The sequence below is a fragment of the Nuphar pumila genome, chromosome 9 (genome assembly GCF_984573655.1).
Source record: "Nuphar pumila chromosome 9, dmNupPumi1.hap1.1, whole genome shotgun sequence".
Classification (NCBI taxonomy): domain Eukaryota; kingdom Viridiplantae; phylum Streptophyta; class Magnoliopsida; order Nymphaeales; family Nymphaeaceae; genus Nuphar; species Nuphar pumila.
This window is the reverse complement of record NC_143257.1, coordinates 6,979,437-7,000,688: the sequence shown is the minus strand read 5'-3', so window position 1 is coordinate 7,000,688 and position 21,252 is coordinate 6,979,437. Positions and strand designations below refer to the sequence as shown.

Sequence of the window (21,252 nt, the reverse complement as noted above, 5' to 3'; positions counted from 1 at the left end):
ACAGTCCACTTCCTCACGTTATTAGAGAAGGAATCTTTATCCTTTTTTTTTGTTCGGTGTTAAATATGAGTAATGCTGTGGGTATAAGAGGCCCCATCTTCAGGTTGTGAAAAGTCTTTATTTTGTTAGCTCCCTTTCCTTAAATCGTCTAAATGCATTCCTACAGTGCCTTCATTAAATCCATTCCATGTTGGTACTTCCAAGTCTTCAACTAAATTCATGAGATTGGATTTTTTTTTTTTCAGTTTTGGAGCTACTTGGATTTGAAAACCCCCTTAGCAGATCCAACCAATTGTCTAACGACTCTAATCACATCTGGTAGGGAAATACCCCGTAAGTAGTAAATGATAGACTTGTGGACATCCGATTCATTCCTACGGAATTGAGATTTCCCAGTGTTCCTTGTGCCTTCTGCTGACGACAGAGATGCAACTTGCAACTACGAAGCAGTTTCAATAGTACCACTAATGAGATCTGCCGAAAACTCTCATTTGTTAGCCGTGCGGGTGGCAGTGTTTAACAGATAAAAATACCAACTAAAAAACAAACATCTAATTAAGATATCAGATTCCTCTACTACTAAAAAGCGTGTCAAGCAAAAGGCTGTCTTTGCTAAAGTAAGTATCAATGTCCCTTTGTGGCTGACAACTTGGTTCTCACACTCAGTCGTCCTCAAATGGAGACTTTGGTAAATGGAGGCCATTGCTGTTGCCCTCGTCCCTTTCGGCCAAGGAGCCGGAACAGACACAGAAACATCACAGAGCCAACATTGGTGGGATTCCAATTCCCTCGAGACGTCAAAACTTGCTTCTCCAGCAAATGGGCAGAGCGGCTCCTTGGTGATTTTCAGTTCGTGCCCACAGAGGCACCTGATAGCACCACTCTTTCCAACGTCTCCTTCGGTTCGCTTCTCCCTCCGTTGGCTCCTGAGAAGGCGGTCGTCCTTCCCATTGACTTCTACCAGGCGAGTTGTAGCAACCCATCTTTTTTTCTTCTATCATGTTCTCTTTGTTATTTTTGCTCTGCTGGCTTTGCTATTTTCTTGTTTGCCTAGCGATTTGTCGTGTGCGTTTATGGGTTTTCAGTGGTATTTGGTGAAGGGTGTCCACAAAATTCATGCTTCTTCTTCATCTTCTTCTACTCCTGTCCTGTCCCTCTCTTTTTGGCTTTTAAAGGTAGCCTTCGTATTTCGTGGCGCTTGGGCAAACAACATTGTTTGTTAACTAAATTTCAGTGTCTCTTGTAAATTGGGTGGTTTTTATTTTGGGCTTAAAACTCCTTTTCGCACTTATTTTCTATTTTCAAAATAAAATGTGTGTTAAAAACCCACAAGTGTTGTTCTGCGTAGAATAATTACATAGCCTTGAGTTGGTGCTTTTCTCTCCTTATCATTCATTGTAATCGAGTGATTTGGTTGATGGAAGTTGACACTTTGGCTCTATCTGACAATGGGTTTTGAGGTAATTAGTGAATTGTGAAGCCGTGGAGTAAATTTAGTGTTTCCTTGCAGGTTTTGGGAGCAGAGACTAATTCTTTGGCAGATGGAATCAGGAGATCTTATGATGCTAAGGTCTCCAGGCCGCCCCAAGATGGGTTCAGCCAGGAGGCCTTGGTGGGGAGGGGGAAGATTCTGCAGGCTGCTTGTGAAACGCTGGCGAATCCTCGGTCGAGGGAAGAGTATAATCAAGGTCTTGTGGAAGATGAAAACAGTACATTGGCAGTGGAACTGCCATTGGACAAGGTATACAAGCAGGTTTTAATCTTTCTCTTTTAACTTTTCTCTCCTTTGGGTTTTAATTCCACTCTAAGGAGCTAGATAAATGACTGTTTTCAATAGATTCCCGGAGCTCTATGCCTCCTACAGGAAGTTGGGGAGAATGAAGTGGTCATACAGGCTGGGCAGAACCTGTTAATGGAAAGGCTGCCGAAGCCTTTTAAACAAGACGTTGTGCTGGCAATGGCACTGGCGTATGTGGATTTGTCAAGAGATGCAATGGCATTGGCTCCCCCTGATTTCATTAAAGGCTGCGAGCTTCTGGAAAGAGCTTTAAAACTTCTACTGGTACTTAGTTTGATCTTTTGGTGTCCTTAGCATCCATGGTTGCGTTAGTTTGATCTTTTGGTGCCCTTATCATCCATGGTTTCCATGCCTAAACAGCTACCAGCTTTTGTAATGTGTTAATTCTAATTGAGCTTGTGGAGTTTCCATGTTATTTTTACTGACCTTGGAATGCCGAGAAGACAAGACAGACCCTCAGGGTTTACAGGATGAGTCTGTGTTATATGGAGTGCACATTTTCCTACATGCTGTTTCTCATATTCAGAGTTTTCTCCTTTTTCCTCCTAAATTCTGAGTTCTTTTTATAAGGATTTTTTACCCGTATTATCCTTATTTGCATATTATTCCACCTGGATTATACATTTGTACTGAAGGTTACAATTTGAGAGCGATGCTTGGAACATGCCTATATTACCCCATGATCCTTAAGGATGGCAAAAGAAGGAAAATGTTAAAAAACCTGATTCAATCATTAAAATATGGTGCTGCAGTTACTTTTTATTCTAATAATCACATGAACAGAGAGGACATTTAAATACAGTTTAATGCTTGTATACTTTGATTGAGTAGAACTGATGCACTATTGCGAATGTGGTTGATGTTGATTTCTTGAAATATGTGCAACATGTCTGGATTTCAATATCAATTATTGAAAAGCTTGAACAAGTTTGTTGGTGATTCCAAATATTTTATCTGTTATTCAGTCTTCATATGTAGGTCCTCTATATGTCGACCAGGTTCCTTCTTGGTAGACGATTAACTGCAATAGCACAAATATAAAATGTGTTGTTGCAGGAGGAAGGAGCTAGCAGTCTTGCACCTGACTTACGAGCTCAGATTGACGAGACTCTAGAGGAGATAACTCCACGCTTTGTCTTGGAGCTTCTGGCTTTACCTCTTGATGAAAAGCATCGGGCCAAAAGGGAAGAGGGACTTAATGGTGGGCGCAATATTTTGTGGACAGTTGGAGGTGGAGGTGCAGTGGCAATTGCTGGAGGATTCACCAGAGAAGACTTTATGAACCAAGCCTTCTCGCTTATGTCATCAGATGAGCAGGTCTGCAATTGGCTAAGAATCCTTTTAGTTAAGCGTATGATTTGCTGAAGTCAGGCTGTACAAAGGGAGATGTTGTCTCAGTAGATTAATCATCAAATTCTCTTTAGGAAGCCTGTTTTTCATGTGGCCCTCACTCACTCGTATAATTTTCATAGTTGCATAAGTTTCTTGGCTTATCTTTGATTCTCTGAAATTTTTGATCTTGTTCTCTTTTTGCTCTTAAAGGTGAATTTATTTGTGGCAACTCCTAGCAATATACCTGCAGAGAGTTTTGAAGTTTATGGTGTTGCACTTGCTCTTGTAGCCCAAGCCTTTTTTGGCAAGAAACCTCACCTGATCCAACAGGCTGATCAGTTGTTTCAGCAACTGCAACAGACCAAGGTGTCCACCCTGGGAACTGCCACTGAGCCTAACGTTGTCACAGATAGCGAGATTGACTTTTCCCTTGAGCGTGGGCTCTGTTCACTACTCATGGGGGAGATAGATGACTGCCGTTCATGGTTGGGCCTAGATAATGATGCTTCACCATACAGAGACCCTTCCATTGTGGAATTTGTCACGGCGAATTCACAGAATAGTGGGGATGATGACATCCTTCCTGGGCTATGCAAATTATTGGAAATCTGGTTGATGGAGATTGTGTTTCCAAGATTTAGAGATACCGAAGATGTACATTTCAAGCTTGGTGACTACTATGACAATCCTACAGTTTTAAGGTATTTGGAGAGACTTGAAAGGGAAGGAGGTTCACCATTGGCTGCTGCTGCTGCCATTGTGAGAATTGGAGCTGAGGCTTCCGCAGCACTTGATAATGTGAAGACAAGTGCTATACAAGCACTGAATAAAGTGTTTCCACTAGGAAATAGAAAAGAGAGGGTGAGAACAAAGAATGGTCCTAATGCTTCTGTCATGGAGGATGAGGCCATTGAGGAGCATGATGGAGCTATTTCTGACCATTCACCTGAAATTGCTGATCCAAAGCCTGACGAGTACAATGAGATGAAGGCATCAATTACAGATGATTTCAAAGATGCTAGTGTGAAGATCATATGTGCTGGTGTGTTGGTTGGGTTAATAGCAGTGGCAGGATTCAAATTGGTGGCTGTTAGATCTATGTTGCATCTTGCCAGGAAAGATGCAGGTTCGACATTAGCTCCAGATGTCACTGGTCTGTGTGGTAAGATCTTAATCTTATTGTCCCATTTGGTATTTATTCATACAAAAGTTTATTTTGATTTTTTGTGGACATAATGGGTGTTTAAGTACTAGTAATTGTTTCTTGAAAATGGAAGAGCAGCGATGGCATATTTCCCTTTGGTGTAATAGATGTGTCACTAGGAATGGAAATGTGGGTTTCTCAAATGTCAACCAATGACTTTCAAGTAGCCCTAGTGAAGAATATGCCCTACTAATCCTTTATTGGTGATGATGGGGATAAAGGTTTATTAGTTTTCCTCACGTTTTTATGTCAGCTTGAGAATTGCGTTCCAAAATAATCCATGAATATCTACTGCAAATGTAAAATTTAGGTGATTTTCATTAGCAAATGCAACAACATTATTCTACTGACTTAAAATGTGGATTCAGTTATATAAATCATGGTTGTAAGTATCGTATCGTTACATGTATCGGTCGGGCCTAAAATAAGATTTTCTAATTCATGTTCATTTTATAGCACAATTGCTATGTGCACATGTTTTCTTTTAATCAAAGAATATATTTTGGTTGTTTTGTCTCTTAAGTGAAACTTTTGAACTCTTGTGTTTTATACACTCTCTTTTATTATATGCTCTTGAGCATTTCCTTTGTGAAATCTCATTTAAGAGAATTGCTCAATCCAATAACACTTGTCTTTTTCGTCTTGTAAGCTCAAGTAATGTACTTGATTAAAGAATGCTTGGAGCATTGTTCTCCAATTGTTTAATAAAATTCTTTATATTTTGGAATTTGTGTTCTCCATTTGTACCTTATGTACATTTTGTTCTAAGTGTTCTAGTGCCTTTGTGCACATATCCCTTTGTGGAGGTGGTGCTTATTTTGCACATTATCTCTTTTGAGATATTCTCACATGGTTCATTAAATAAACTTTTTAGTGTTGATTCATTTCATTACATGGTATCGTATGCATATACTCACAATGGCTTTTTAATCCCTCACTCAATTAAGATTCATATATTTTCTTATGTGTTGTCTCTTTGAAGGCTTCTTGTGTTATTCTTTCATAGACTATTTTTTTATCCCCATTGTGGTTTCTTGTTTGTTCGTTATTGGACCATGCAAATGCATTAAGCATCCTTATTATACATTTCCGCATGTACTTTAAAATTTTCTCACTTTTACTTATTTTCGAGGATATGATTTTAAAGTTGGTCTTTTAGTAACATTTTTCATGCATAAGTAATTATCTTGTCCTGACGAATCTTGTGCTTTAAATAAAATAATTATGCTTTTATTATGCATAGAACATCTTTTTGCACCATTGTTTTTTGGATGAATCATTGTTTTTTGGATGAATCATATGATATGGTTTTGATTGATTCATCTTGTTTGGAATATTTCACTTAATTATAGTGCAAAAATATCTTTTACTTGGACATTTTCTTGGTTTGTTCCACAGGATCTTGAAGATGAAATGAAAAGAAGTACCTTGGATAGATTATGAAAGGTGCTCGCCATTAAAGACAATTGGAGGAAGACATTTGCAAATTTCAATAGCATCCTTACTGAAGACTCTTGAAGCCTTGAGATTCTTCCTCTTGTATTCTTCAATCTTTTCGTTCTCCCACGCAAAGTTTGAGGGAGGGTCTTAAAATGTATTCTTTAATAATTATAATTATATATATATTTTATATATATAAAGGATGATACATATACATATATGGTATATATGTATATATATCTGTTAAATTGTAATTCATAAGACAATGTATTTTTTATATATATTTTATATATATAAAAGAATATATGTTAGAAAACAACAGGTTCGATAATGAACCCTTAAATGCACACTAAAGGTGCAAATACATAAACCTACTAAGGGGCAACCAAAAGCACATAAAGTGCTAAACCCATAAACCCACAAAGGGGTTAAGCCAAAAGGCTAAAAGAATATCTCTTTATTATGAAAATTAGGGTAAAAACCCTTTTACAATGGAGCTAAAGCTCCCTCAAGAATATCGAATTACAAGGGAGAGACCCCTATTTATAATACAAGAGAGGAGCCACATAGGGGCTCCCAAAGGAGTCGTTGGGAGCCTCCCTAGGTGGCGCAAACCACAAAAAATAAAAAAGGAAAAATAAAAAATAAAAAATAAAAAATAAAAAATAAAAACTAAAAACTAAAAACTAAAAAATAAAAAAAAATAAAAAATAAAAAATAAAAAATAAAAAATAAAAAATAAAAAATAAAAAATAATCATATTCCAAATAGAATATGCGTAAAAATAAGTGAAATGACTAAACTACCTCTACGACTAATAATAGAGAAACATATATTTTATATATATAATTAGGAATATATATATACCATATATGTATATGTATCGTCCTTTATATATAATATATATATATATATATATATATATATATAATTACAATGATTGAAAAATACATTTTAACACCCCCCCTCAAACTTTGCGTGGGGGAACAAAAAGATTGAAGAATATAAGAGGAAGAAACTCAATGCTCCAAGAGTCTTCAGTAAGGATGCCATTGAAATTTGCAAATGTCTTCCTCCGATTGCCTTTAATGGTGAACACCTTTCATTATCTATCCAAGGTACTTATTTTCATCTCATCTTCACAATTCTGTGGAACAAACCAAGAAAAGGTCCAAGTAAAAGATATCTTTGCACTTTAATCAAGTGGAATATTCCAAAAAAGATGAATCATCCAAGAAACAATGGTGCAAAAAGATATTCTATGCATAATGAAAGTATAACTATTTTATTTAAAACACATGATTCATCATGACAAGATAATTACTTATGCATGCAACATGATTTTAGAAGACCAACTTTCAAAATCATATACTTAAAAGTAATGAGAAAATTTTAAAGTGTGCGCGAAAATGTATAATAAGAATGTTTAGTGCATTCATACGATTCAATGACGAACAACCAAGAAGCCACAATGAAGAATATTGAAATAGTTCATGAAGGGACAACATAAAGAGCCTTCAAAGAGCCAACTCATAAGAAAATATATGAATCTTAATCAAGTGAGAGCTTAAAAAGACATTATGAGCATATGCATATTGAATCAACACTTAAAAGAGTCATTAATGAACATGCTCCAATCATACTTTAATCAAGTAATATTACTTGAGCTTACAAGATAGGAAAACAAGTGTTATTGATTTGAACAATTTTCTTGAAGGCGATTTCACAAAGGAAATGCTCAAGAGCATGTGATAAAAGAGAGTGTATAAAACACAAGAGTTTAAAAGTTTTAAATCTACTTATGAGACAAAACAATCAAAATATATTCTTTGATTTGAACAACATGTGCACATAGCAATTGTGCTATAAAAAGAATGAGTTAGAAAAACTCATATCAAAACCAAATTTCAAATTCCATAAATATGAAATTTTGTAAATCTCAACAATAACTTATCCACTACAAGCAACCACCTTATTAGTTATCCAAACCCCATAAATTATGTATATAAGCTACTGGAACAAGAACATAATCATAATGCTATTAAAGGTCAAAGACACACACAAAGGTGTGTACAAAACACCTCTTGTCTACATGTAATAATACTTGAAATGAGTGAATCAACGACTAGAACAAGAGAATAAATGCCAACATGGACTAAAAACATCTATTGTCTACATAAAATAACACTGAAAAACAAGCATGTTTAGCTATTTGAACAAGTCTACCAAGCCAACCAAGAGCTAAAACACACACAAAGGTGTGACAATAAATCTCGTCTACATAAAATGACACTTGAAATGAGTGAAAGAAGCCAACCATGGACACACATCTTAGCGACTAGAACAAGGACACAAATGCCAACATGGACTAAAATCACACTCAATGGTGTGAGTCACCGTGCCTTGTCTACGTATAATGACACTCAAGACAAGTGTGTTCAGCTACTAGACCAAAAGAACAAAACCAACAAAGACTAAAAACACACACAAAGGTGTGAAGAATATGTCTTGTCTACATATGATGACACTTAGATAAAGAGCATAAAAGGAGAAGACACTTGTAACCACAAAGCTTGTAATGAAAGTACAATTAAAGAACATCAATTTCTCAATATACCTTGAAACATTAAGGTTTCAAACTTTAGACATCCATCACAAATATACATAATTAAAAGCATCCATAAAAACAACGGCCAAAAAACAAGTGAGTGACACACTCATAATTAAAGATCTCAAAACAAGTCATTTTAGAGTCAAACTACAAGTTGACAATCTAAAATAACATAACACGAGGTGCCCATAACTCACCTCGATAAACATCTCTAATATAATAATAACAAGGCCAAAAAGGATTGATGCATCATATAACAACTTGTGATGGACAAAATAAGTGCTATAAAAGGCAAAAATACTCTTTCAAAAACATAATGACATATAAAGAAATTCTTGGGATAATCAAGAGAAGAAAACCAAGCTTTTAACAAAGAAATCACAAGAACCATAACGGTTCACAAAGAGAACTTTAACACAATACCCAAAGAAAGAATATTTAAAAATACTTGAAAATTTATAAAATTAGGATTAAATTCCATACAAGTTTTAATATTCTTTGTTTGTGATGAGATATGCGGAAACATATAAAGTGCTATAAGCACTTACAATGTCTTATAATGATTAAACAAAAGAGTCAATATCCAAGTCCATTACAGTTTCACAAAAAGAAATGTACACAAAAACTTCACAATATAAAAATGTCTACGAAGAGACAATACACATACAAGCACAAAAAGCTTTACAAAAGATGTGCACGAAGGCACTCACACGACACTTGAACAAATACGCACAAAAGCGTAAACATAACAAACATGCACTAAGGCATGTATTTCATAGAAAAGAAGGAATGCATACAAGCACAAATACTTGAGAAACAAATGTGCACAAAATATGTAAAATACACAAACGTGAGCAAGCATGCACTTTGTTAAATTATGTATATATATATATACATACGTATATATATATAAGTATATATATATACATATATGTATATATATACAATTTTTCCTTTTATTCTCAAAATACCCGATAGGGGTATTTTAGTAAATCCCCATGTAAACCCTTTTTCCTTTTTTATTTTTCTTTTCTTCTCTTTTTCCTTTTTCTTTTTACCTTTTTGTAAGACCACAAGGGCCCCACTCATGTAGTCGTTGGGGCCCCAACGGTCATATTTATGACCGTTGGGGCTCCCAACGGTCATATTTATGACCGTTGGGGCTCCCAACGACTACATGGGAGCCCCTTGTGGTCCCTTCTTCATGGCTTCCTCCTCTATAAATAGAGGAGGCTTCCTCTTGTATTGTAAGGGTTGTTCACCTTCTTCTTTCTTTCTTCAATAATATCCAACTTATGACTTTTGGTCATTTTTCCCTTTAGTGGGTTTTTGTATACACTTTTAGTGTTTGTGTTCTTGGTTCTTGGAATCACTCTTAAAGAGTGATTTGCTTTATTGGTGCTTCCGCAACCCCTCTTTTCATTACATGGTATCAAAGCAAGGTTGGTGATCGAGCTTCTACCTTTTTCTTTGTTGTCTTGGGACGCGTGCCTCTCAAGCTTTTGAAGAAAGAAAGAAGACCATTCGGCTCCTATGGAACGTGATTCTAAAGTTGAGCTTTCTTTCAAGCTCAATGAATCCAATTATCTTATGTGGGCCTCCGCCATGGAAAATCATCTAAGAGGTAAGAAACTTTGGGGTTTTGTTATGGGAACCACTCCCGAACCCTCTCTTGTTCTCACTAAAATTGAAAATGAGGTTGTAAAAGCTTTGGATGGAGATGAACACATCAAAGCTATCAATGACCATCAATCCAAAATTAAGGATTGGGAAAGTAATCATGCCAAAATTTTGGCATGGTTTATGAACAATGTGAGCCTAAAAAATTGTGCAAATATTGCAAAATTTAGAAGAGCCAATGAGGCGTGGTTCTTTCTTAAGGGTATGTATACCCAAAAGGATCTTGCTAGACAATTTTTTTGTCAAGAGAAAATTCGTTCCACTAGACAAGCGGATATGAGTGTCCGTGATTACTTTAGCTCTTTAACCCCTCTTTGGGATGCGCTCGCTCTTCTTGAGCCTAAATGGGTGGCTCTGGAAGATATTGAGCTAAGAAGAGAACAAATTGAAAAGGAGCACTTTTTCCAATTTCTTCATGGTCTACGACCGGAATATGAACAAGTTAGGGCATCCATTCTCCATAGAAGTAAAGCCTTACCCATTGAAGACACCCTTGCCGAAGTATGCCAAGAAGAAACTCGACTTGGCCTAAGTATCAAGAGTGATGAAGTTTTGGCCGTTACTAGGCCCAGATCAAATGTAAAAGCATATAGACCTCCCCACTTCAACAAAAATAATGGATATAGAAAGGGAGTGATTTGTCACTATTGTAATGAACCGGGTCACATTAAACCGGTTTGCCCAAAGCTTAAAGAAAAAGTAGCCGCGGTTCGAGAAAATTCCCCAAAGAAGGAAGAAGTGTCAAAGAGGGAGATATCAAAGAAACTCTTAATCATATCTCCGAAGTTCTCCAACATCTTCTCAAGACTTCTTCATCTTCAACATCCGGAGCCGCCATCGCCTACTATTCATCACCTCCAGTTATGTGGATACTGGACTCTGGTGCTTCTTTTCACATGACATCACATAAAAGCTCGCTTTCTAATATGCTTTCCGAACCCATATCTTCTTATGTTTCAACAACCAATGGGACATCTTTAAAAATTGAGAGTATTGGAACACTTGATTTTAAAACTTCTCAAACCTTCTTTGTTCCTAAAGTAAGAGTCGTTCCAAAAATTAATCTAAATCTTTTTTCCGTTTCCCAAATCACCGATCATGGATGCCAAGTCTCTTTCTCACCTAAAGATTGCACCGTGCAGGATCTCCAGTCAGGGAAGCTGATTGGGCAAGGCCATAGAAGGGGTGATCTCTATTTTATGGATTTTTTGACTCTTTCATCTAAGTCATCTTGCAATCTTGTAAAGGACAAAAGTATTGGTATTTGGCATGAGAGACTTGGTCATCCAAATTTTGTAAAAATGTCTCTTTTTCCTTTTTTGAACAATACTTGTAAAGACAATCACATGACTTGTAAAGATTGCATTTTTGGGAAATCTAAAGCTACTCCATTTCCTCAAAGAAATTACTTCACCACTCGGCCTTTTGAACTTGTTCATTCCGATGTATGGGGACCTTCCTCTATTTTGTCCAAAGGAGTTTTTTCATACTATGTGGTTTTTATTGATGACTTCACTCGATTTACATGAATTTACTTCTTAAGTCGCAAATCCGAAGTTTTTTCCTTCTTTAAAGAATTCCATGCGATGGTTAAAAATCAATTGTTGGGAAATCTATCAATTCTTAGGTCTGACTCGGGAGGTGAATGCATGTCAAATGAATTTCAAAACTATTTAAAAGAAAACGGAATTTGCCATTAACGTTCTTGTCCAAACACTCCGCAACAAAATGGTCTTGCGGAAAGAAAGCATAGGCACATAATAGAAACCACAAGAACCTTGTTAATCTCAAAAAATATTCCAAAATCCTTTTAGGCCGAAGCGGTTCTAACCTCAACATATCTTATCAATAGAACTCCTTCATCTTCTTTAAAAAATCTTTCTCCATTTGAGAAACTTTACAATATGTCTCCCGATTATAATAGATTAAGAATTTTCAGATGTAAATGCTTTGTTTTAACTCACAAAAATGATAAACTTTCTTTTAGAGCTATTGAATGCATTTTCTTAGGGTATGATGAAAAAGAAAAAGGTTATCGATGCTTTGACATATTCAATAATAAACTTTATATCTCAAAAGATGGCACATTCTTAGAAGAAGAAAATGGTTTTTCGCATAAACCAAATGAAGATATTGATTATTCCTTTTTATTTGACTTGTTACCTCACGAAAAGGTCATCGATGATAATAGCGAATCACTCATAAGTCATAGACGATTTTGGTGAATCTCTAAATGATGACCAAAATTTAGAAGAAAATGTACAAAGGCAAATACAAGTCTACTTTAGAAGAAATGAAAGTAATCCTCCTTGTGCCCTTGAAAAATTCTCTCAAAATGAGTCAACTGAAGAATCCTCCCATAGAAGATCAAACCGTATTTCAAAAATACCAAATAGATTTGTATCTTATGATTCTTTTTCTCCAAATTTTCGGGCATGTCTGCTTGCTCTTCACTCAATTCATGAATCAACTCATTATAATGATGCTAGACAATATGCTCATTGGAATGAAGCAATGGAACTGAAACTTAATGCACTTAAAAATGCTCAAACTTGGGAAATCGTTGATCCACCCAATGACAAGAAACCCATTGGATGTCGATGGGTTTTTAAAGTAAAAACTAGGAGCGATGGATCTTTAGAAAAATATAAGGCCAGGTTAGTGGCCAAGGGATATGCCCAAGAGTATGGGGTAGATTATGATGAAACCTTTGCCTCTGTTGCTCGAATGACTAGTGTTCGAGCTCTTATTGCAATAGCCTCTGCTAAAAAATGGCCAATTTTTCAACTAGATGTCAAAAATGCCTTTTTAAATGAAAATTTAAATGAAGAAGTCTACATGGAACCACCACCGGGTATGAATTTAAATGGTAAAATTTTGAAATTAAAAAAGACCTTATATGGACTTAAGCAAGCTCCTAAAGCTTGGTATGATAAGTTTAGTAATGTATTAATCAATTTAGGATTTACTTCTTGCTATACTGACACTGCTCTTTTTGTTAAGAAAACAGATAATTTCATTGTTATTCTTCTGTTATATGTTGATGATATGATCATCACCGGGAATGACAAAAAGGGGGTAAATGATGTGAAGTCTATGTTAAAAGAAACTTTTAATATGTCTGACCTTGGATTCTTGAGATATTTTTTAGGAATTGAAGTGACTTACTCCCCACGAGGATACATTTTATCACAAATGAAATTGGCAGCTGACATTTGTACCAAATCAGGAATATCTGATGAAAAGAAAGTTGAGACTCCCGAAGTTATTAACGCAAAACTGAGACTTGAAGATGGTGTCCTTCTTGAGGATCCAACCCCCTATCGTCAATTAATTGGATCTCTCACCTATTTATCCATCACCCGTCTAGATATATCTCATGCAGTTCATGCTGCAAGTCAGTTTCAACATGCACCCACTACAGTTCATATGGCGGTTGTGATGAGAATTGTGCGATACATAAAAAATACCATCTCCAAGGGACTCTTCTTATCCTCTTCCTCATCTCTTGAATTAACTACTTTTACTGATGCTGACTAGGGAGGAAATCTCAATGATCGTATCTCAACTACTGGTCTTTGCATTTTTTTAGGTGAATCTCTCATCTCGTGGAGATGCAAGAAGCAACAAAATGTCTCACTATCATATACTGAAGCTGAATATCGGGCTATGACAATGACAACAATGGAAATCGTGTGGCTCAGAGGACTCCTTGGTGACATGAGTGTCCTCATTTCCTCTCCCACCAAGCTCTGCTGTGATAACAAAAGTGCGATCTACATTGCAAGCAATCATACGTTTCACGAACAGACCAAGCATATCGAGATGGATTGCCACTACGTTCGAGATGAATACCTCAGAGGAACTATCACATTCCATATGTCACTTCAGAATATCAACTGGCTGACTTCTTCACCAAAGCGCTCCCCACTCCACGATTTATGTTTCTTCTTAGCAAACTTTCGGTCTTCTCCCCGTAAAGTTTGAGGGGGCGTGTTAAATTATGTATATATATACATATACTTATATACATACATACGTATATATATATATATAAGTATATATATATATATACTTATATATATATACCTATATATATACATATATGTATATATATATATATCTATACATATAGTTTTTTCTTTTATTCTCAAAATACCCGATAGGGGTATTTTAGTAAATCCCCATGTAAACCCTTTTTCCTTTTTTATTTTTCTTTTCTTCTCTTTTTCCTTTTTTCCTTTTTCTTTTTTCTTTTTCTTTTTACCTTTTTGTAAGACCACAAGGGCCCCACTCATGTAGTCGTTGGGGCTCCAACGGTCATATTTATGACCGTTGGGGCTCCCAACGACTACATGGGAGCCCCTTGTGGTCCCTTCTTCATGGCTTCCTCCTCTATAAATAGAGGAGGCTTCCTCTTGTATTGTAAGGGTTGTTCACCCTCTTCTTTCTTTCTTCAATAATATCCAACTTATGACTTTTGGTCATTTTTCCCTTTAGTGGGTTTTTGTATACACTTTTAGTGTTTGTGTTCTTGGTTCTTGGAATCACTCTTAAAGAGTGATTTGCTTTATTGGTGCTTCTGCAGCCCCCATTTTCATTACACACTTAAGGCATGCACTTCATAAAAAACAATGCTTGAGACTCTCAAGCTTTAATTATGCAATTATATGCTTAACAAATGCAATTTAAGACAAATGAGACCATATTACGACCAACGTAGGCACCCTTTAAAAGAAGAGATACAATCAAGAGGTTTTGAAATCTTATGTGAAAAATATAAACAAGATTATAAAGTTGCATCATTAGAAGAAAATCAAAACTAATGAAATCTTTTATACCAAAAGATGCAATAGACACACTGCATATTAAGATTCTATATAGTATGGGAAGTTCTTTTAAAAGATCTTTCTTAATGAGCACAATGGTTCATACAACATATTTAACACAAAAAGTTTTCAAAATTCTTTAAATAAACCAAAAACATTGAAAGACCTTTAGGACTTCTCACAAATAGTTATCATTAACAAGAACTACTTAGGATTTATAAAAAAGTGAACAACAAAGATTTAGATGTGAGAAATTCTCATACAAGAATTATATCAAATTTTCACAAAAAATGCACTAAAATCCATAAACAAGAAAGGACCTCAAAACAAATTAGGCTTCATATGAGAGTCAAGAGCCTTTTAAGCAAAGATCATTAATTTAGCAAGAAAACATATATAATTTTAGAAGTTAACTTATAGGTCAATCATGAAACAATTATGTAAAAAATCATAAATCTCACATAATTGAAGACAATTTTGAAAAACATAAATTACTATTATATGTGATGGGTAATCGATGAATGCGCAGATAAGTATGTGAATTATCACAATCCTTCATATACTATGTCACATGGGTGCGGGTGCGGGGATTCGGCACTTCCAAAAAACCCGGATGTGGGGGTGCAGTAGGGGCAAAAATGTAATATATATATATATATATATATATATATATATATATATATATATATATATATATATATATATATATATATATAGATGCCTAAGGAGTGGAGGAAGAGTGCTTTGGTGCCTCTATACAAGAATAATGGTGATATACAAGATTGCACAAACTATTGTGGTATAAAACTCATGAGTCATACTATGAAACTTTGGGAGAGGGTGATTGAGTCTAGGTTGAGGAAGGTTGTCATGATATCGGAGAATCAATTTGGTTTTATGCCTGAAAGATCAACTACGGAAGCTATACATCTTCTTAGACAATTTATTGAGAGAAATAGAGAGAGGAACAAAGATTTGCATATGGTTTTTATTGATTTAGAGAAGGCTTACGATAGAGTACCTAGGGACGTTCTCTGGTGGACAATGATGAAGAAAGGTGTTTCTCTCAAGTACATTAGTATAATTAAAGATATGTATGAAGGAGTAGTAATCAATGTCCGCACTTGTGGAGGGATGACAACCAATTTTCCTATAACGGTTGGGTTACATCAAAGATCTGTTTTAAGCCCTTTCCTATTTGCTATAGTGATGGATGAGCTTACGAGATCAATTCAAGAAAATGTGTCGTGGTGTATGTTGTTTGCTGATGATATTGTTTTGATTGATGAGTCTAGAGCTGACGTTAATGCTAAGTTAGAATTATGGAGACAGACATTGGAAGCAAGAGGTTTTAAGTTGAGTAAGAGTAAGACAGAATACATGAAATGTCGATTTAGTAAGCAACGAAGTAGTGATGGGAGTGTAGTGAAGCTTGGTGAGCAAGAAATACCGGTGAATGATTCTTTCAAATATTTGGGATTTATCATTCAAAAGTATGGAGAAATTGATGGAGATGTAAATCATAGGATAAAGGTTGGGTGGATGAAATGGAAGAGTGTAACTGGAGTGTTGTGCGATCGTGGAATGCCATTGCGGTTGAAGGGAAAGTTTTATAGGACGACTATTAGGCTCGCTTTACTACATGGTACGGAATGTTGGGCTGCCAAGAGACATCATATTCAAAAAATGAGTGTAGCTGAGATGCGTATGCTGAGACGGATGTGTGGAAATACAATAAAAGATAAGATTTAGAACGAGGAGATACGTAAGAAGTGTTAAAATATATGTAATTCATATATATGTATATATTTATATACATATATATTTGTATTATCTAAAATACCCGATAGGGGTATTTTAGTCATTTCACAAGTACCCGATAGGGGTACTTGTTTCTTTTCTTTCTTTTTTGTAAATTCCTTTTTATTTTTTTACTTTTTTTTTGGTTTTTTGCCCACCTAAAAGGGGCCCCACCATGGAGTCGATGGAGCCCCCAACGGTCACATTTGTGACCGTTGGGGGCTCCCAACGACTCCATGGGAGCCCCTAGGTGGCTCTTCTTTTAAGGCCATAAGGCCACTCCTCCTCTCCTTCTTTTGTGTATAAATAGGGGTGAACCCCTCTTGTATTCTTCACTCTTGAGAGCTCTCTCTCTTCAATAAGAGACATTTATATTTTTATGTTGTGTTGTCTCTTGTGGTTTTGGGTGTTAGCCCTTTTTGTTTGTTCATTAGTGGATGTTGTAAGTGCTTAATGCACTCTTTGTTTTTTCGCATATTTCATTACATGGTATCAGAGCCTTGTGTATGCTCTTCTTCTTAATATAGCTAGTTGTGTAACTATATTTTTTTTTCTTGTTGTATCTCTCTTCATTTATCCTCTTATGAGTGATTAACATGGAAGGAGAACAAAAGATTGATCTCTCCTTCAAGCTCAATGGCTCCAACTACATGATGTGGGCCGCCGCCATGGAGAACAACCTCAAAGGTAAAAAACTTTGGGGATACGTTATGGGCACCATTCCGAAACCACAACTCCAACTAACTAAGATGGATGGTGATCAAGAAAAAGCTCTTGAAGGAAATGCCCGCATGAAGGCCATTGAAGATCACCAATCTAAAGTAGAAGATTGGGAAAATAAGCATGCCAAGATTCTTGCTTGGTTCATGAACAATGTGGAGCTCAAGATTTGCGCCAACATTGCCAAGTTTCGGATGGCGAATGAAGCATGGTTCTTCATGAAAGGTATGTTTACTCAAAAAGACCTTGCTCGTCAATTCTTTCTTCAAGAAAAAATCCGGACTATCAAGCAAGGAGAAATGGGTGTAAGGGATTACTTTAGCACTCTTGGTCCTCTATGGGATGAACTATCTTTATTAGAACCAAAATGGGTTTCTAGTGTGGATGTGGAATTAAGGAGAGAACAAATGGAAAAAGAACATTTTTTTCAATTTTTACATGGGCTTAGGCCCGAATATGAACAAGTTAGATCTTCCCTCCTACATAGATCTAAGCCTCTTCCCTTGGAAGATGCCATAGCCGAAATATGCCAAGAAGAAACTCCTCTTGGCATGATTAAAGGAGGAGATGATGTCTTGGCCGTATCAAAACCCGGCAACCATATGAAAGCTTACAAACCTCCACATTTTGGAAGGCAAAATAATTATAATGGCAACTATAGAAAAACCATTTGCCATCATTGTCAAGAGCCGGGTCATATAAGACCTAATTGCCCTAAGTTGAATGAAGCACCTAAAAATAAGGTTGCTTCCGTTGAAGAAGCTACTCAAAAGAAAGATGAAGCCATCAAAGGAAAGGAATCTTTTTCTCTTGCTCAACTATCGGAAGCACTACAAACTCTACTCAAGATACCATCAACCTCGGGTGCCGCCATAGCTTCTTCCTCTCCTCCAGGTATGTCGTCTTGGATCCTTGACTCTGGAGCTTCCTTTCATATGACCCCACTTGAATGAGCTTTCCGATTTATGTAATAATTATAAAAACTCATATGTTTCAACTGCCGATGGTACATCTTTACAAGTAAAAAGTTTTAGAACTTTAAACTTTTCAAAAGATTTCTTTGTGCCAAACGTGAGAGTTGTACCTCAACTTAATTTAAATCTTCTCTCTGTTGCTCAAATATGTGATCATGGATGTGAAATCTCCTTCTCAACTAAGGATTGCTCTATACAGGATCTCCGGTTCGGGAAGCAGATTGGGCAAGGCCATAGGAGGGGAGATCTCTATTATATGAGCAACTTGAAACTCCCCACTAACTCTTTTTGTAACCATGTCCAAGATAAAAATATTGATATTTGGCATCAAAGACTTGGACATCCAAGTTTCTCAAAAATGTACTCCTTTCCATTTGGAAAGAAATTTTGTAATGAGAAACATTTTGTTTGCAAGAATTGTATTTTTGGCAAAATGAAATCTACTCCTTTTCCAAATCGAACTTTTGTGTCCAAAAGACCTTTTGAGTTAGTCCATTCGGACGTTTGGGGTCCTTCCCCGGTCATGTCTAAAAGAGGGTACTCCTATTACGTTACTTTCATCGATGACTACACTAGGTATGTATGGATCTACTTTCTCAATTTAAAATCCGAAGTCTTTGACTTCTTCAAAAAGTTTCATATGATAGTTAAAAATCAATTTTCAAATAATATCTCTACTCTTAGATCCGATTCGGGTGGAGAATATTTATCAAATGAATTTCAAAACTATTTAGAAGTAAATAGAATTTGTCATCAAAGATCGTGTCCTAGGACTCCCCAACAAAACGGCTTGGCCGAAAGAAAGCATAAACACATCATGGAAACCACTAGGACACTCCTTATTTCCAAAGAAATTCCAAAGAGTTTTTGGGCCGAAGCGGCCTTAACCTCAACTTATTTAATAAATAGAATGATATCTTCATCCTTACAAAATACATCTCCATATGAAAAACTATTTGAAAGAACACCCGATTTCAATAGATTAAGAATTTTTGGATGTAAATGTTTTGTCCTTACACATAAACGGGACAAATTATCTCCTAAAGCTATTGATTGTGTTTTCTTGGGATATGGAGAAAATCAAAAGGGTTTTAGATGTTTTGACTTGAAAAATAACAAACTCTATGTATCCAAAGATGTAACATTTTTGGAAAATGAAAATGGTTTTGTGAAAACTAAAGATATTGCCGAAAGTGAATATGCTTTTTTATTTGATCTTCTATCTCAAGAAGATGCGACTCCTCAAGAAGAGGAAATCTCTAATGAGTCTTTGAATGACTTAGAGGATATTCCTCTTGATAATGTTATAGATGAAAGTGATAGACCAATCCAAACCTATGTTAGGCATGGTCAACAAACTCAGATGAGCGCCTTAGAAAAATACTCTCAAGGATCCAACATAGAAGAAACCTCTTTAAGGAGATCCGGTCGGATCTCCAATCCTCCTTATAGGTTTGTTTCCTATGAGTCCCTAACTCCAAGATATAGAGCGTGTCTAATTGCGTTGCATTCATTTCATGAACCTTCACACTATAATGAGGCAAAAAATATTCCCCAATGGGTTGAAGCCATGAACTTAGAACTTAGTGCCCTTGAAAAGGCAAAAACTTGGGAAATAACTTCGTTACCCACTGGAAAGAAATCAATTGGATGTAGATGGGTCTTCAAAATTAAAACTAAGAGTGATGGTAACGTTATAAAGCACGGTTAGTAGCTAAAGGATATGCTCAAGAGTATGGTATAGATTATGAAGAAACCTTCGCACCTGTTGCTAGAATGACTAGTGTTAGGACTCTTATTGCCATTGCATCAGTGAAAAAATGACCTATCTATCAACTAGATGATAAGAATGCATTTTTAAATGGCGAATTAAATGAAGAAGTTTACATGGATCCCCCCACCAGAAGTATGTATTGGTAAAAATAAAATTCTCAAACTTAAAAAGACATTATATGGTTTAAAACAGGCCCTAAAGGCTTGGCATGATAGATTTAGTAATGTAATGACAAGTTTGAATTTTCGTTCATGATATACTGACACTGCTTTGTTTGTAAAAAGTGCAGGGTCTTCAGTAGTTATTTTACTAATTTATGTTGATGATATGATCATCACTGGAAGTGATGAGCAAGGAATTTATGATATTAAGAAAGTTTTAAAAGAACATTTTGACATGTCTGATCTTGGCTTCTTAAGATACTTTTTAGGGATTGAAGTGACGTACTCTCCTCGAGGGTACATTCTCTCTCAGATGAAACTGACTGCTGACATTTGTTCTAAATCTGGTATCTCTGATGATAAGAAGACATAAACCCCTGAAGTCATCAATGCAAAGTTAATGTTGGAAGATGGAACACCTCTCGAGGATCCTACTCCCTATCGGCAACTTGTTGGGTCTCTAACCTACTTATCCATTACTCGGCCAGACATAGCTCATGCTGTCCACTCTGTCAGTCAGTTTCAACATGCACCTACAACCGTGCACATGAGTGCAGTCTTAAGGATCGTCACATATATCAAAAACACCATAACTAAGGGAGTTTTTCTTTCCTCTTCCTCATCACTTGATTTAATTGCTTATACTGATGTGGATTTTGGAGAAAATCCCAATGACCGAGTCTCAACTACAGGCTTCTGTGTTTTCTTAGGTGACTCTATGATTTCTTGGAGGTGCAAGAAGCAACACAAAGTATCCTTGTCCTCAACAGAAGCGGAATATCGTGCTATGGCCACTACAACCATAGAACTTGTATGGCTAAGAAGTCTCCTCAGTGATATGGGCATTGTCATCTCTACTCCTTCGAAGATGTGTTGTGACAACAAAAGTGCAATTTATATTGCAAGCAATCACACCTTTCATGAGCGTA

General features: G+C 36.1%; 1 protein-coding gene across 2 annotated transcripts in view; it reads left to right on the top strand.

The window, feature by feature from the left end:
• Positions 1-635: 635 nt before the first annotated feature.
• LOC149828341 (protein ACCUMULATION AND REPLICATION OF CHLOROPLASTS 6, chloroplastic-like) overlaps positions 636-21,252 on the top strand; it is a 64,413-nt gene continuing 43,796 nt past the window's right edge. Inside the window, exons 1-5 of one of the 2 annotated variants that reach the window (XM_090017529.1) lie at positions 636-964; positions 1,511-1,741; positions 1,865-2,062; positions 2,855-3,115; positions 3,341-4,292. In XM_090017529.1, the coding sequence (XP_089873655.1) occupies positions 677-964; positions 1,511-1,741; positions 1,865-2,062; positions 2,855-3,115; positions 3,341-4,292 (1,930 nt within the window). In that variant the 5' untranslated portion in view covers positions 636-676. Of the gene's footprint in view, positions 965-1,510; positions 1,742-1,837; positions 2,063-2,854; positions 3,116-3,340; positions 4,293-21,252 lie in introns of both variants that reach the window. The other variant, XM_090017528.1, reaches the window with a different exon arrangement.